At 42.6% G+C, this 14,416-nt stretch overlaps 1 protein-coding gene and 1 long non-coding RNA gene across 11 annotated transcripts in view; one reads left to right on the forward strand and one right to left on the reverse strand.

Moving 5' to 3' along the window:
* Nucleotides 1–14,416, forward strand: part of DEPDC5 (DEP domain containing 5, GATOR1 subcomplex subunit) — a 401,482-nt gene that overhangs the window by 267,299 nt on the left and 119,767 nt on the right. For all 10 annotated transcript variants that reach the window (XM_069215090.1, XM_069215095.1, XM_069215097.1 and 7 more), the window contains 2 exons: nt 1,365–1,448; nt 3,264–3,396. In XM_069215090.1, the coding sequence (XP_069071191.1) occupies nt 1,365–1,448; nt 3,264–3,396 (217 nt within the window). The remainder of the gene's footprint in view (nt 1–1,364; nt 1,449–3,263; nt 3,397–14,416) is intronic.
* LOC138266366 (uncharacterized) overlaps nt 1–14,416 on the reverse strand; it is a 73,635-nt gene that overhangs the window by 27,124 nt on the left and 32,095 nt on the right. Inside the window, exon 3 of the long non-coding RNA XR_011199494.1 lies at nt 4,600–4,634. This is a non-coding gene — a long non-coding RNA (uncharacterized lncRNA). The remainder of the gene's footprint in view (nt 1–4,599; nt 4,635–14,416) is intronic.

Consider the following 14,416-nt stretch of genomic DNA (forward strand, 5'->3'; position numbering starts at 1 on the left):
AAAGCAGTCACACAATTAATAGCTCAAACAATGCAGTTGTGTTACGCAAATGTAGGCATTCATAGAAAAGAAAGTGTAGAGTGCATTCCACAAGGATAAAAGGAGCCACCATAGCTTTCTTGGCAAACATTTCTATTAATGACAGATATATGGCAGCCACTTGGTTGTCTTCACAAAACATAGTTTTGTGAACATTCAAATTAACAAGGAAGCACAGGTAGGTCAAACAGTATCTTTTTGCACAGTCATTTGAACCCAGTCTCCAAGAAAAGGATACCGCTGCAAAATCATCCACAGTATCCGAATGCAGAAATGATTCACGCTGCAAAACAAAATAGCTATTTACCTGTAGGTGTAGTTTTGCTGCTTGAAGAATTTTCTAGTTTTACTTGCGAGCCTCCCATATCCCCAGAAATGAGTTGCCTTACAAACAGACTGTGGAGGGCTGAAGTTCTATGCAGGCAACAAAACAGGAAGCCCAAGCAACCATGGACACAAGGTTGCCAAGGGGAAAAAATAATCTGAAGATGTTGAACACTCACATGGGGTTGCGTGGCATATCTGGCGTCACAAGGGAATGAACATACCTCCAAATGGTGGAGGATGCCACCATAAAAAAAAAAGAAAAAAGGACAAAAGTAGAAATATTTTGCTCCCAACCACTAGATGGTAGAATAATGCACATCTTGTGAATACAGCAAAGTCTTCAACCTGCAAAACTACAGGTAAGTGTCCATTTTGTTTACTGGTACAGATTTGTGTATCACCTGCTTCGAGTTCTTGTCTTATGTTTGTGAACATTCAGGGAAGTGATGTTTTTTTGGTTCAACATACATCACCATTTATGTGCCTAGTGTTGTCATGCCTGATCAGCATAGTGGGAATGGGAATTCTGGGCTAGAAGTGGTGCCCCGTGCAGTGTGACAGGGTTTTGAAAAGGTTTTCATGCTGCCAGCTTGCACCTGAAATGTTTGCAACACAGGCTCCAGAGGGAAGTAAATATCCCTGAGAAGGTATGTTAGCAAGACAAATAACTTTGTCAGTAGTGGTGAATATCTAGTTTCTCCCACATGATAAACCAAATATATTCACACAGTCTCTGGGAGTGAATGAGAATATCATTCCCTTCTAACCACAGGACGCAGGGTTTATAATAGGAAGCGAACACTGGATCTTGAGCCCCAGTCAGTCTGGGGAGATGTTTTTTTGGGCAGCTTGGTTTTGGTTTCTTTAACTAAGCATGGCAGTCGATTGCTGTGAGAGGGAAAGAATACCAAGTGCCCTCTTACTCTAGCAGTGCTACGCACAGTAGCTGGTTTGTTGTCCTGCCAGTTAATTATGAGTTTCTGTCTTTTCCCTTTCAGTGCCCAGCAGGTGTCGGGGAACGCAAGCACTTTGACGTCATCCTCTTCCCTGGCAGAAATCTTGGAAGCCATGAAAAATCCAACGTATGTATTTTGTGATATGCCTGTTTCGATTGTGGTGGGGAGAGTAGCACCACTGGGGGAATCAGATTCCAAGGAGGTGTAAAGGATTACGTTTTGTGTGGATTTACGCTGAAGCCTAAGTGTTAAGGCCAGAGGAAGAGTGCTGGGAAGCATGGTTGGTGGCAGAGTGCTGGGTGTGATGTTCGTGTATGTTCTCTGCCTATGCACAGCATATGAATCGAGCAAGGTCTTTGGGAGGTTGTGTAAGATGCCTTGTTGTGTCATAAGTGTGTTGTCTTTGGGCAATGCTACAAGAGTGTTGTCCAGTTTTAGAAGGTGTTGGAAATCAGGCTGGTATGAAGGTGGTTCAGGAGCACTGATCACTGGGGATGTTGTCAGAACTGACTGATGGAGATGCTCTTGAGTTCTGGTTGTGGATGATGGTGTGAAATATTGTCTTTGGCAGTGGTGTAGGGGTAGTGGACGTTGAGCGATGGAGTAGAAGTGATTTTTTATTGGTGCTGATGTGGAAGTGCTAGCTGGTGGGAGATAGTGGTTAAGTTACTGGCTTTTGGGGGATGGTCGTCCAGTTCTGTTTCCGACTATGAATGATGGTGTGAGAGTGAATGGTGCAAGAATATTAGCTGTGAGTGATTGTGTAACAGTTTTACCTGTAGAGAATGATGTAAGTGCTCTGGTTGTGGAGGATGGAGCATGACCACAGCCTGGAGTATAGTTCAAAGTGCTGGATGCAAGAATTTGTATTAGCTCTGGTCACAGATTGGGAGGGCAAGGTGTGTTGAGCAGTGTAGGAGCCCTTGATGTGTGGGATGGTGTGGAATGTTCACTTTGGAGGACAGTGTTAGGAGCACTCTTTGCAGGGTGATGTAGGAGTTCTGGTATGGATGATGATGTTGGGGTACTGGCTGTGGAAGGTTTAGAAGCTTTTGCTATGATGATGATGATGATGATGATGATGATGATGTATGAGTTGTAATTGAAGAAGATAGTGCAGGAGTTGTGGTTTGGAAAGTGGTGTGTGTATGCTAGTTATCGAGAAGTAGACAGTAGCACAGCTCAGCAGGGCTGGGGTTGTTCAAGAGTATTAGTAAGGGAGGATGGCGTAGGTGTTCTCTTGGGAATGCTGTGTGAGTGTTGCTGTTGGTAAATGGAGTAGGAGTAGGGGATGCAGCAGATTTGGCAGGAGCACCAACTTGAAGATAGTTAAGAAGCGCTGGATGCAGAGTGCTGGAATGGGCAGGTGTAGAGAGGACAGATTTGCTTGACTAAGTTAGTAGCATTGCAAATGGGGGCATCTGTGGGAATACTGTCTGTCGAGGATGATATAGGAGCACAAGATGGCATGCGTGGTGTTGGAATGCTTCCTGTAGCAAAGTAGGGACTTTGACTTAAAGGTATATTGACTGATATTAGTGTATGTTAAATAGCATACAGGTGTTCTGCTGAGTAACATTGTGGAGGTTTTTGGGGTCATGGAGTGGTACAGAAAATGTGGAAAGTGACAGAGTGTAGAAATGTTTTTAGGGAATTGGATTCGAAGGACGATGTAATAATTTGTGGCACAGTAATGATAAACTAGTGCTTGCTGTTGTGGGTCATGTAGAAGCGCTGGATGAAGGGAGTGGTATATAGGTGCATGTTCTGTGTGGATGCTGGGCGTGAGTGTTTTAACCCCTTTGATTCCCAGCTCCATTGCCTTCTTTGCCGTCTGTATACAATACACTGATGCTCATTTTTCAGTTAGCCACTAATCTTGACAATGGTTTTTCTTATGTTCCTCCCTCTTGTCTCTGTCCATCGCTTTGTGGGCCGCAGCACCGGGATCCAACTGCTCTCTGAGCACAAGGGTCTCTCACCGTACACCTTCATCAGTGCCGAGGTCGTACACTGGCTTGTGAACAACGTGGAGTGGGTGCAGACACAGGTCATTGCCATCGACATTATGCAGGTGAGGTGCAAATTTCTGCAAGGGAGCATCTCCCCTCCCACTAGAAGCTCCTCCCATGAAGAGATCACTGCAAGGGATCACCTTCCATCTTTTTAAGAACCCACTGCCAGGGAGCATCTCCCTTCTGCTAAGCCAACTTCCAGGGAGCATTTCACCTCCCAGTAAGATCACCCCACCAGGTTGTATCTCTGTTCTGTTGGGAGCCCACTGCAAGGAAGATCCTTCCTTCCCACTAAGAGCCCACTGCAAGGGACTTCTTCCCTCCCGGTAGAAGCCCACTGCCAGGAAGGCGCGTCCAAACTAAGAGCCCACTTACGGAGGGCACCTCTAATCCCACTAACACCCTGTTGTAAGGGGCACTTCTCCTGTTAACAGCTAACTGCTTGGTGGCACAACCTTTTCCACTTAATTTTCTCGTTTTCTCCTCAGTCTTTTCTCTCCTATGGTCCCGGTTTCATTGGCAAATTTTACATTTCCTGCTATCCTTGCTCAGTGTGTTACCTTTCCTCTTGCATTCAGAACGTCTTAAATGTTTTTCATTAGACTCTCCATGTCTCATTTTTGTGGTCTTTCTGTGTCCCCCTTTCTTGGTCTCTGTGTAATCTTCTCTTTCTATCTCTGTTACCCCGGCTCTTGGGTGTGTCTGTCTCACATTCTTCAGGTTAGTCTTAATCTACTTTTCTTGTTCTATCTGTATCTCACACACTTGACTCTCCTGTTCTTGCTAGGTAGGTCTGTGTTTCTATGTGAAGGGCCATGCGTTTGATGTTTCTCCAAAGCAGCCAAACATGGAAGGAATGACCTTTAATCATACATACTGTAGAGCTATAACTCTTAATTAAATCTGTAAATGCTTTTTAGCATTTGTATGTTTTTCAGTTTAGTATATTATATTGCACACCAACATTGAGAAGTATTTATTGAAATTGATTAATTTAATAATGTGTAAACATAAACTTACAACCATTTAAGAACAAATGCCCTTGCATGCCCTACCAACATTGCTACGAGTGAGCCAAAGGGCATTTTAATTTGTGATGTGCACACAGTGACTGTTTTTTAGGATAGTCTGTTAAGACAATCTGTACCATTAAGCCACCATATTTGTATTGTGTAGTACATACTCTACACAGAATCACATTTAGGTGTTCCTAAATGTGGCAGTTATAGAAGATAAGGCACAGTTATGTAAAATGAGCTCACCTCCAGGGGGCCTTGCATACACACTTACATAGTCACTGAAAAAAACAAAGTTTAAAACAAAGTTATGGTTAGATTTGGTTATAATACCTCAATGTGTTATAACCACAACTCAAAGAATTTTTGTTATTTATTACCTAATTTATTTTATATATAATTTTGAATTATCCATGTAGTTTTCGTATATTGAACCATATAGGTGCACATAGTAAATTATGTGTTTTACAAGAAGTAGAGTTTATATATGTTCTCATACTAATAACTGGTTTTAATTAGCTAATGTATGGTAATATATAAACTTGAAACTTGATTATAACACCTCAATGTGTGTATAAAAACAACCTCAGAAACTGACAAAAAACACGGTTAAAATGCAGTTATCGTTGCGACTTAAAACCAAAAAACACTGAAATTTGCAAGTTAACATTAGCAGCCATGCAAACATAACTTACATAACCAAATGTGATATTTACTCCTTCACCCTTAATGAAACTGATGCAATTACAATTTTGTGCATCTTTTTACAGATGAGAGTACGTGACACATTATCCTTACCACTTTGACAGAGAAGACTATGAATGTATTATCATTAATTGGTTTGATTTTGTGTTATTTAAATACATTTTGATTTTATGTGTTTTTATTCGTATTAATATTGTGAGGTCATAAGAATTGCATTTGGTTATGGAGTTATGGTTCAGCATAATTTGCCCTTGCGTTGCTGGGGTCTTGGCCAACACCCGCAACATGGTTGTCTTGCATGGTTTGGATCCAGGGCCTGGTCCAACGCTCCACAGGCAACAAACCCCGCTGTGCATAGCTTTTGGCCATACACAGTATGATTTCCCCCAACCCCTAGCACTTCTCCCCCCCCCGCCTGGTATGAGATCTGACCCGGCTCTCACCCCTCTGCATGCAGCTAAGCTCGACGTCAAGTGCAGCAGAAATACACTAAATACTTTTTTCTTGAGTTCTTTTTTTTTTTTTTTTTTTTTTTGTTGCAGGATTCTCAAATCCTATGCTGGGTTCACAAATGTTTAAGTACAGAGAGTCTGCATGTTCCAAAGAGAGGTCAGGATTCGTAAATTCAATATACAGTTCATGAATCTTGTGATTAAAAATTATATTTTGCTAATATTTTTATTGCCCTGGAGTCCCTTTGGGCCAGCCACGCACATCGGCCTGGTCATCAGGATAGGTTCTTCCTCCCTTATATGTAATTTTTTTAGTTTTCACAATTCAATGCTTGGTGCACGTGTTGGGTTAAGGCTGTGGCAACAAAAACATTTCTGACTATCAGTCAATCGAGGCTCTGCAGATTTGGCAACCTGCTAATCCCCAGTGGATGACGGGAGAAAAAGTTCCCTAGTCCATTAGTGTGTCTGTATTTTTTCACTTAGATTCACAAATTCTGTCTGGATTCATGATTCCATGGTAGATCCAGGTAACTAGAAAATGTAACCTCTTCGTGCCAACCCGAGCAGTTTTATAAACCTTAATATTCGATTGCATGTGTAGCTGTAGATACACATGCTGTGCATAAGCTCGTCATCTAGTGTGGGTTTGGAGTAGTACAACTTGTTTTTGTTCGAAGAAAGTTTTTGAGTCAAGGGATCGAGCGGCTCAGTAATACTGCGCAAGGGCATTGAGTCCTTTGTTAGATTGTTTTTCTCTGCCGACGAGTTCAATGCCATTCAAAGTTTGCACACACCGACCAACATCAGGTGTGTAATTTGTGTCTTTCAACGCTTGGAGACCGAAGGGCTTGTCGAATGGAAATGGCATCTCGACAGCCAGAGAATACACCGGACATTTTCCTGAGACGAGCACGCGCAAGAAGATTTTGAACAAGAGGGGGTCTTCTCCGTTCAGGATTCAGACTCTGATTTGCTGTCGAGAGTCAACCATTGCAACCTGCACAAACTGTAAGTAAAGCCCCCTTTCCCATCGGACAAAACAACCATGAAAGAGGTCACCGGTCCACCACTGCCTTCCAGCCATTGTCGGAGCCGAGAAACTTATTCAGATTCCCCGCATACTAGCTCGGTACTGAAAAAAAGCCAAAGAGAAATCTTCAGCATCAACCTCCTGTACCTCCTTTGCGGCACTGGCAAAACAAAAACTATATGGTGCTTTGGTGCCGACCACTTCGGCACGTAAAAAGAGACAACAGACAGCTACTATTTTGGCACCAACAATTTTCAATCCGAAAAAACCTTTGGAATCGAAAAAAACACCAAAAGACTTTCAGCGACTCTGGACAGTCAATAACATCCCCTACATCACAGGTAGAACCAATTTTGGAAGTTATGGACTTTAGGCAGCGCCAACTTCAAATTCAGCAATGAACAGGGCGGATTATAACATCACCTCTGCCACCTATAAATAGAAAATTAACTTTTGAAGAAAGTCTTGATTCCTCTGCACCTCCAAAGAAGACTACCAAAGAAAAGGCTTCTTTTCATATTCGCACATCTCCACCTTTACCTACTTCTCTATAACATACTCCATCCACATCTCCCTCTCATTTAGGGTTCACACTACCTAGTTCACCACCTTCACCTAGTGGGCCTCAGGATATAAGGGAATGCATTACATGAAGGTCATATAGAGGAAACAATAATAAAGGAAGAGGAAAACCATCTACATCTAGAGATTCCTCATCCGTCAGTAAACAATGACTTACCAGAAACCATACTAAAACATACCACTCCTGTAGGGGGAAGGTTACAACTTTTTTTTACCCCCAGTGGACTCAAATTACCACAGATCAATGGGTACTTCAAATTATCCAAAATGGTTATTGTCTGGAGCTCGTTTCCACTCCTCCAAATATACACACAAGATCATCTAACTCTTCTCAAAGAAGAAGTACATTCCCGTCTTCTAAAAGGAGCCATAGAACCAGTACCATTGCAATACCAAGGAACAAGAGTTTACTCCCTGTATTTTCTAATCCCCAAAAAAGATGGGTCTCTCAGACCAATATTAGATTTCACACCCTTACACCACTACATCCTATCAGAACATTTTCATATGGTCAATCTTCAGGATGTTATTCTTCTATTATAACCAGGAGACTTCATGACAGCCTTTGATCTAAAGGATGCTTATGTTCACATTCCCATTCATCCGCACACTGCAAATACCTAAGATTTGTAGTAGCAGGAAAACATTGCCAATTCAAAGTATTACCATTCAGAGTCACAACTGCTCCCAGAGTAATCACAAAATGCCTTGAAGTGGTTGCAGCACATCTCAGAAGAAAACAAATTCATGTTTTCCCTTTTTTGGAAGATTAGCTCATCAAAGCCAATTCATTCCCACAGTGTCATAAAGATACTCAAACTACAATTCGTCACAATCTCAGCAACTGTCCCAGCTAGCACAAACACTATGAAAATAGGCGATTCATCACCATATTCACGTAGAGGCACAATATCTCCCGGGGACAGACAACCACTTAGCAGAACTGCTAAGCAGGATGCATCAACAAACACACAAGTGGGAACTCCACCCACAAATCCTTCAACAATACTTCACAAAATGGGTAGCACGTCAAATAGATCTGTAAGCAACAAATCAAAACAAAAAATGGCAAAACACCCACAGTCCAAGGACAATGCTCTGTGGATGAGTTGGTCAGGGATATTTGCTTACGCTTTTCCCCCTCTCCCACTCTTTTTTTCGTAGATCCCTTATTTTCACTTTGTTGTGGCAAGCCTGGGGACAAGTTAAGAGTTAAGTTGTTGTCCTCCGGCTTGCCACAACAAAGTGAAAATAAGGGATCTATAAAAAAGAAGAGTGGTCTTACATAATTCAAACTTATGAAACATAGAGCCAGGAGTAAAGATTCATGAAAAATAAGTGGACGCCAAAGAAAAAAGTGTGGTTTCATGATGGAATGACCCATCATACCAAGAGATACAATTTTGACGTGCGATTAATCGCAGAAAATTTCTATGGTGCTTCCTATTAAAAAACCTATATGTCCTGATGATGACCGATTCGTGATTTGTTCTCATATGCTGGGTTGAAACATCGACAAGATTGGTTCTGGATTCATGTCAAAACGAATAGTGACTTCTAGACACCTGCATTATAGGGGTCTCTGTGAAGATCATAAACTTTTTAAGCACATTTTGTCTGTACATAACACTGTGGCACCTTAATAACATTATTCACCCTCACTGCCCCGTCACTCTAGGAGCACTTATTGTATTTAGAATTTATATTTATTTTTATCATTCTTGCATAACTAATTTGAGATTGTTCATTAAATAAAAGGTGAAAGAATGCGATAGGTTAAATTGCTACAAAAAAAGCTTTTGAGTTATTTTTTAAAACTTTTGCTGTGGAAGTCAAGAGTTATACTTCCCCATGGGGCCAACACAATTTTGATATATATTTATGTAGACAGGTCCAAGGGTTACTGGGTTTGCCTCATTTTCTTTCTAATTGTCTTCAGTATAACTGGCTGAAAAGAATAGTAAGAAAATGGGCACATTTGTTAGAAAGTTCTGTGCTACATCCGGAACTGCCATGATGACAGCGAATGCTCTGCGCTACTTGGATGTTATGATAGATCCATGTGAGAGCTGCTCCATCACATTTAGGAGCAGTTGCCTCATGAAGACAGGCTGGATTTTGCAGCGGTATTGCTAAAGGGGATGGGATGATGGTCTCCAGTCTGGCCCTTATTATGTAACCTGCTTGCACTATGGATACCTTTAAACTGGTGCACCAAGGGCAAACAGGGCAAGATCTTCCTTTTACAACTAATGCACTGCCCTCATTGCAGCAGTAAACTAGCGTTGCCCCAGGGCAGTGCATCAGTGAAATATGGAGAGGCTGTTTGAATCGTCTACTGTCTTCCTCTTAACAGGTGGCACCCGACTGAACTTTAAAGAGAGGAAAGAGCTTCTCATGCCGGCAGCAGCAGTGAGTAACCTCACCCTCCTGCAGGGGGATGTCTGGGGGATCCATGGGGGGCCTCTTGCAGGGTCGCACTCATGGGGCGCACCGACTGGGCCACCTTTTTGTAGCACAAGGTCAGTGTGCCTCCTGATGGCCTCTGTGCCTCTGCACCCATGTCCATAATAGGACCCGAGTGCAGAGGCAAAGTTTTTCCTTCATTACCATGGGGTCACACCACCATGCTAATGGGAGAACATCCTCTGAAGATAGCATTGCGGTCGTATGTGCACCAGTGCTACCTGTTTTACAGAAGAGGGGACACGAGCATCTGCATCTTCTTCTCTAATACTATAATGCCCAAGAGGTGCAGAAAACAGTTGCACACAATAGTTGCGCCCTCTGGGCACTGTGTGTAATACCGCCTCAGGTGTTACTTGCTGCTGCTTATTGCTCTTCCTTTCTCCACATCAGTGGGGTAAAGCCTCAGAAAACTGGATGAGTGGAAGAAAATAATAGCGGACAGAGGGGTGCTGAATATTGTGCAAAATGACTGTTCTCTAAGGTTTTTATCATCTCTGCCATCCAGCCCTCAGTGCCTTTTTGTTCAGGTCCCTTCTGAACAAACAAAAAAGGAGTGGAACTAGTTCCTGAATCCCAAACATGTAAGGAAGTTTACTCCTGTATGAAAGTGGGTTATTATTTAGGGTGGGCAAATATCCACCTCAATGGACAAGGCCACCACCTGCTAAATTTCACACAAAATAAATAAAATAGACATGCTTAATCCCTAATAATGTGACAAGAAGCAGTCAGGCTTAAATCAAGGGTAATGTGTAAAGTAAGCAGTACATACACTGTAGGAAAAGTCGTACAAAATACAATACAAATTTACTGGTCCCAGTGAAAGTCAAAGTCCGAAACCCAGAAAGGCACGTTGCTACTTTCTGATAAGAAAAATACTCTGTGAGTGGAGTGCCATCATGTAACAAGAGGCCAGATGCTTTGAAGCAGTTTGATCCCGCTGGAGCTGTGGAGATTTCTCGCTGATAATTTTCTAAGCCCTAACTCATAATTGGACATAGTTGTTATTTTCGGAGGTGCTAAAAGCCTTGAATGGAACAAAGTTGAAAATCAATCTGATGCAGTGAAATTGCCACGTGAATACTTTTTCCTGCAGGTCCCCCTGATGGTCTGGAGAAAATGTTTTTCAAAGCTTCCAAACTTTCGTCTGGTGCCCAAACATTCATAGGAATAAGTTTCTAAGATCCCCATGATCTCAGAATATGGCACTCAGAGACTCTCAGGGAGTCTGGCAGAGGCAGTAGCAAAGTCCAGTCAAGGTACAGTTACCACTGATGAGCGGGGTACTTCCAGGAAAATGCCTCTTGCAGCTTGTTGTGTCCCTGTAGCCACACAGGAATTGAGCCAGCTGACCCCTGGAGTCAACTTTTTTGTCCTGGTTAGAAAAGGGAGCAAGTCAAGTCTATAAGGGCTCCTTCCAAGATCACAGACCGCAGGTCCAGTCCTCTTCTGATCTTCTGTGGATCCAGAAAGAGATCTGAGGATGTTCCTTACGGTGCCACCTTTATTCCTGGCACAAGCTGTTGGGTGTGAGTGACTCCTGGCCACTCGTTAACTAATGGGGTAAAAGTTCCTGAAGCAACCCTACACAATTTTGGCATTCACGTTTGCCCTACTGCAAACAGTCCAACAGTACCCCTTTCTCTCAGAATCCAACTTGGCGATGCCCTTCTCCCCTTATGCAGAGTCTGTGCACCCATGCAGAGGCGTGGTCAGGAAAATGAGCAGTCTCTTCCTAAGCAGTCTCTTAAAACCAGTTGTGAGGGTAGCTTTCCTCCCACTCTGTTTAGTGCTAACATAGCTAGTGGGACAAAGAGCTGCATCCTCCAGGTTTACCTTTATATTTACGTTTAGAAGAGCAGGCCCCTTTCCAGTTGCTGAAGTTCCTAAGTGCACCCTAGCTGGTCTTGTTGCAGCAGGAAGAAAACAACTCCCAATACCCAGACCATTGTCTCTTCTCTGGGAGCAGTTTTGTTACCTAATTGAGGCAAGAACTGACAAGGCAGTTGGAGAGCAAATGCAAATGACCTTCCAGCAGCTTTAGACAGGGTAAAGTTACCTTTCTAAGTGGTACATTATATATATTTAATAAATATCAGAATCCACCATCATATTTTATTTTTATTAAATATAAAAATAAGTCTTTGAATGGAGTCTGTGGTTGCTACCAGTCAAACGTTATAGATTATAGTCTGTAACCTATACTTTGACTTTTCCCAGGCACCAGCTTCAGTCTGACCAGTGACAGTGTTGTCCTGTGCCATATCTAATGTCCCCCATGTTCCATTCTTAAATATTATGCAACCTACCTTGTGGGAAACAAGATGCGGGTAGGGGTGACATTTAAATTTAAAAATACAGTTTTCCTGTCTATCAAAAGGGTGATTTTAACAGGTCTGTGCAGCAGGGTTCAGTTGCTGCATGTCGGACTACACAGGGTAGGCCTGAAGCCATGTTTCCACTGCCACTATAGTGAATAGCACAATAGGTATTGCAGTCCACTAGTGGCATTTAACTTTCAATGTCATGTGTGTTTTTCTGCACTATATGCTATAGCCTTATATGAAAGTGACATGTGCCCATCAAGTTTTAAGCCAGTTTTGAAATGTTTAGGTTATCCTGTTGACTATAAGGAAGTCCTTACATTTTAACTGGCATCACATTGTATTCTGGGACTAGGAATTGTGCTGTTAACATTGTAACTAAGGGCTCAAAAACCCAGCATTAAAGTAAAGTTGGGTAAAAAAGAAGATTTGCTGAAGGTATTAAACATAACAATGGGACACCTTGCAGCTAACAATTTTCTTGGTTTATGGAAAGGTTTGTGTAATATTGTCAGTACTATCACATGTGCATGGTGACATCATTCTTCACAGATACCAGTTACTACACTTTGCAGTGATTGTTTAAAGCCTGGGGTGTTGGGCAGTTCACCCTCTATCAATACGGTCTAGTTAGAAAATTGGTTGATCTAGCAAAAGGTTTTACCCATTCTGTGTCTGTGGGTAAATGTTATAGTAAGTATTAGCCAAGATTCTTATTTCTCCAATCATTGACATTAATAAACACTACCAAAAGATCAAATATGATTTTAATGTTCCCAGATTCTCTGAAGTGTATGAAATAATTGCATCAGTCGTAAAACATACTCCTAAAACCTGCACCCTTAATTCAAGCACACACAACTGGAGGAAACAAAAGGAAGAAGAAATAATGTGTTTGAGGCATGTGTGGCTGTAGGTACACATGCTTTGCATACTCCTGCCATCCAGTGTTGGATCCGGATGTGTGCAGGTTGTTTTCCTTCGAAGAGGTCTTTCACAGGGTAGAGTGACGTCTCCTTCTGGGTGATACTGCACATGGGCATCAACTCCATTGTTATATTGTTTTCTTTCTGTTGTCAGGTTCGGACGTGTGTGCTTGTGCTCCGGGTCAAGACTATTATGGATATATCTTCAGTTCCCAATACACTTTAACCCTCAACGGTGTTGTTTCTGATTGTGCTTTACGTTTCTGTGTATCAAGGTTCAATCAGTCGTCTAGTTGACATGCTTTGACCGTGGCCCCCCACAGAGCCTCACCCTCTGGAGCCTTGGAACCCATTCTCTAGCAAGTGCTCCATAGAATGCCCTGCTGGTAATGGAACGGATGCCAAGCTGACCGTCGACATCCACTGATTCAACGCTGAGTGGATCTTCGGCACAAAACACAAGCACTGCTTGGATCCGAAAAAGCTCACCTTAAAGTCAGTGGAGCCTATACTCTATAAAGTACATGAGAAATTGGACGCTTGGTAACAACGGATACAGATTCAGCCTCAGACTGGACATATCCTCACAAAGTCTCCGGCTCCAATACCGCCATCATCAAAAAGGCAGCTGTATTTTAAGAGGCACTTGATTCACCTACTCCACTGAAAAGAAAGAAAATGCACAAGGAGGTCCACTACACATCTCACCTCAGGATCCCTTGATAATGGTACAGGTGGACACGATACAGAGGATGACACTTTTGGGACACCACAATATAATGACCCCTTGGACATCTATGATATAGATCCTCCAGAAGGCACTGATCCAGACTTAAACTCAGCACGTCCATCCCCTCCTGATGATTCCACTGCATATCGGGAGGTAATAGGTAGGGCTGCTACCTTCCATGACATGCGGTTTCACAAGAAACCATAGAAACTGGTTTCCTTTTTGAAACCCTGTTATCTAGCCATGGAGCACTCAGTACTTACCTATGCTAAAAGGCATGTTATGCCACACGGATGACATTTTCTAAGACCTTGTTAGGGCTAGAGTAATCGCACCCAGGGTTGATAAAAAAAAATATAAAGCCTCTCCATCAGATCCCATATATATTAGAGGACAGGTACCACCAGACTTGCTAGTGATTACCACCACTCATAAAAGATCTAATTCACAAGCTAACGGTGACGCCTCTCCACTGAAGAAGGAGACCAAGTGCATTGACACAGTGGGAAAAACGGTTGCCGCCCAATCTGTAAACCATTGGCGTATCAACGACTCAATGGGTTTGCTTCCCAGATATGACCTTGCTCACTGGGACAAAATGGAGGAGCTCCTCCACCTTCTCCAGGTGAGCAAAGACAAAGGGGACAAGAACTTGTTGCAGAGGACAAGCTTATATCGAACACTTTCATACGTTGTGCCCTAGACTCTGCTGACACCGCAGAAAGAGGAATTAATGCTAGCATCCTGCTTCACCACCACGCCTGCGTATTTCAGGGTTCAACCCAAATGTACAACAAAATCTCCTAAATGAACCCTTTGACAAGGAAAATATCTTTGGGCCG

Source organism: Pleurodeles waltl, chromosome 11, assembly GCF_031143425.1.
Source record: "Pleurodeles waltl isolate 20211129_DDA chromosome 11, aPleWal1.hap1.20221129, whole genome shotgun sequence".
Lineage (NCBI taxonomy): Eukaryota > Metazoa > Chordata > Amphibia > Caudata > Salamandridae > Pleurodeles > Pleurodeles waltl.